Source organism: Cynoglossus semilaevis, chromosome 16, assembly GCF_000523025.1.
Source record: "Cynoglossus semilaevis isolate Cse_v1.0 chromosome 16, Cse_v1.0, whole genome shotgun sequence".
Classification (NCBI taxonomy): domain Eukaryota; kingdom Metazoa; phylum Chordata; class Actinopteri; order Pleuronectiformes; family Cynoglossidae; genus Cynoglossus; species Cynoglossus semilaevis.
The window spans coordinates 15,766,093-15,767,394 of record NC_024322.1 but is presented as its reverse complement, the minus strand read 5'-3'; the positions used below and the strand labels follow the sequence as shown (position 1 = coordinate 15,767,394).

The 1,302-nt window shown below is 55.5% G+C and overlaps 1 protein-coding gene across 1 annotated transcript in view; it reads left to right on the top strand.

Moving 5' to 3' along the window:
• Nucleotides 1-28: 28 nt before the first annotated feature.
• inhbb (inhibin subunit beta B) overlaps nucleotides 29-1,302 on the top strand; it is a gene marked incomplete at its 5' end in the record, with an annotated part of 6,427 nt that continues 5,153 nt past the window's right edge. Inside the window, one exon of the mRNA XM_025063731.1 lies at nucleotides 29-377. Within this exon, the coding sequence (XP_024919499.1) occupies nucleotides 29-377 (349 nt within the window). The remainder of the gene's footprint in view (nucleotides 378-1,302) is intronic.

Genomic DNA, 1,302 nt, shown 5'->3' with positions numbered 1-1,302 from the left:
TGTTCCTTCTGGTGCTCTTCCCCGCCGTCCCGGCGCGGGCGGCGGCGGCTCCTCGGTGTCTGCAGCCGAGACTCCGAGCGCCGCGCAGGAGTCGTGCGCGTCCTGTAGCCTCCGAACCCCTGACCAGTCCAAGCGGCTCAACCTGGACTTTGTGGAGGCTGTGAAGAGACACATTCTAAATCGGCTGCAGATGCGGGACCGACCCAACATCACGCACCCCATCCCGAAGGCTGCCATGGTGAGCGCGCTGCGGAGGCTGCACGCCGGCAAGGTGCGCGACGACGGCCGCGTGGAGATCCCCAACTTTGACGGACAGGCGGCCTTTAACAACGAGGTCCAGGCGGAGACCTCCGAGATCATCAGCTTCGCCGAATCAGGTAATGAACCAGTGTGCACGCGCACATCGGCACGTGGCTGCGCATCCCCCTGTTGTCAGAAGACGTGTGTCAGTTAGACGTCTGTAGTCCTCTGGAACAAACCAGCTGAGAACCGGGCTCTTCTCTGGTTCTTGGAGTTCCCCTGGTCCAGTTGAGAGGTTCTTTAGGTTCTTTAGGTTCTTTGGGTTCTTTAGGTTCTTTAGGTTCTTTAGGTTTGAGGCACTGACTTGGACCTGGTCCTCAGGAACACAGGGCAGTACTAGTCTAGACCAGTATCAGGATGAGGTTCTGTCTCCGTGAAGGACCAGGTTCTGGTCCAGGTCCATCAGAACTTTTGTAGAGAGTGTGTGTGTAGAGTAGGGTCAACAACAGCGTGTTGACCTTCTGACCTTCTGACCTGATGAAACCGTCTGCTGTGGACTAATGAAACAGGTACTAGTTCACTTAGTACACCTGGTCTGTGATGGTCCTGGACCAACATGTCAGGACTGGAGTCCCAGTACTGTCTCTCTAACGGACCCTCAGAGGTCCGAGGAGAACTTCCTGTAAGTTTCCTGGAATCATCGGTTCCTGACAGAACCGAGTCACGTTCAGGTCAAATCGACCTGAAACGCACAAATATTTTGTATCCATCTCGAACAAAAACCCACACATGCGTGTGCGCACACACACACACACACACACACACAGACGTGCACGGATGCAGCCTTTCGTATTACCCATCAGCCCTTGCTGGTACCATTAGCCTGAATGGACCTTCCAGTGGGATTGATCTGAGCAGCCTCACGACAGGGGAACAAAAGGCCCGCAATTATAATAAGAGCACTACGTGTTCCTGAACACATCATGTCAACGGTCGGACGGGGGTGGGGGGGAGGGAGGGGGGAGGCAGGGGTGTGTGTGTGTGTGTGTTTGTGGGGGAGTG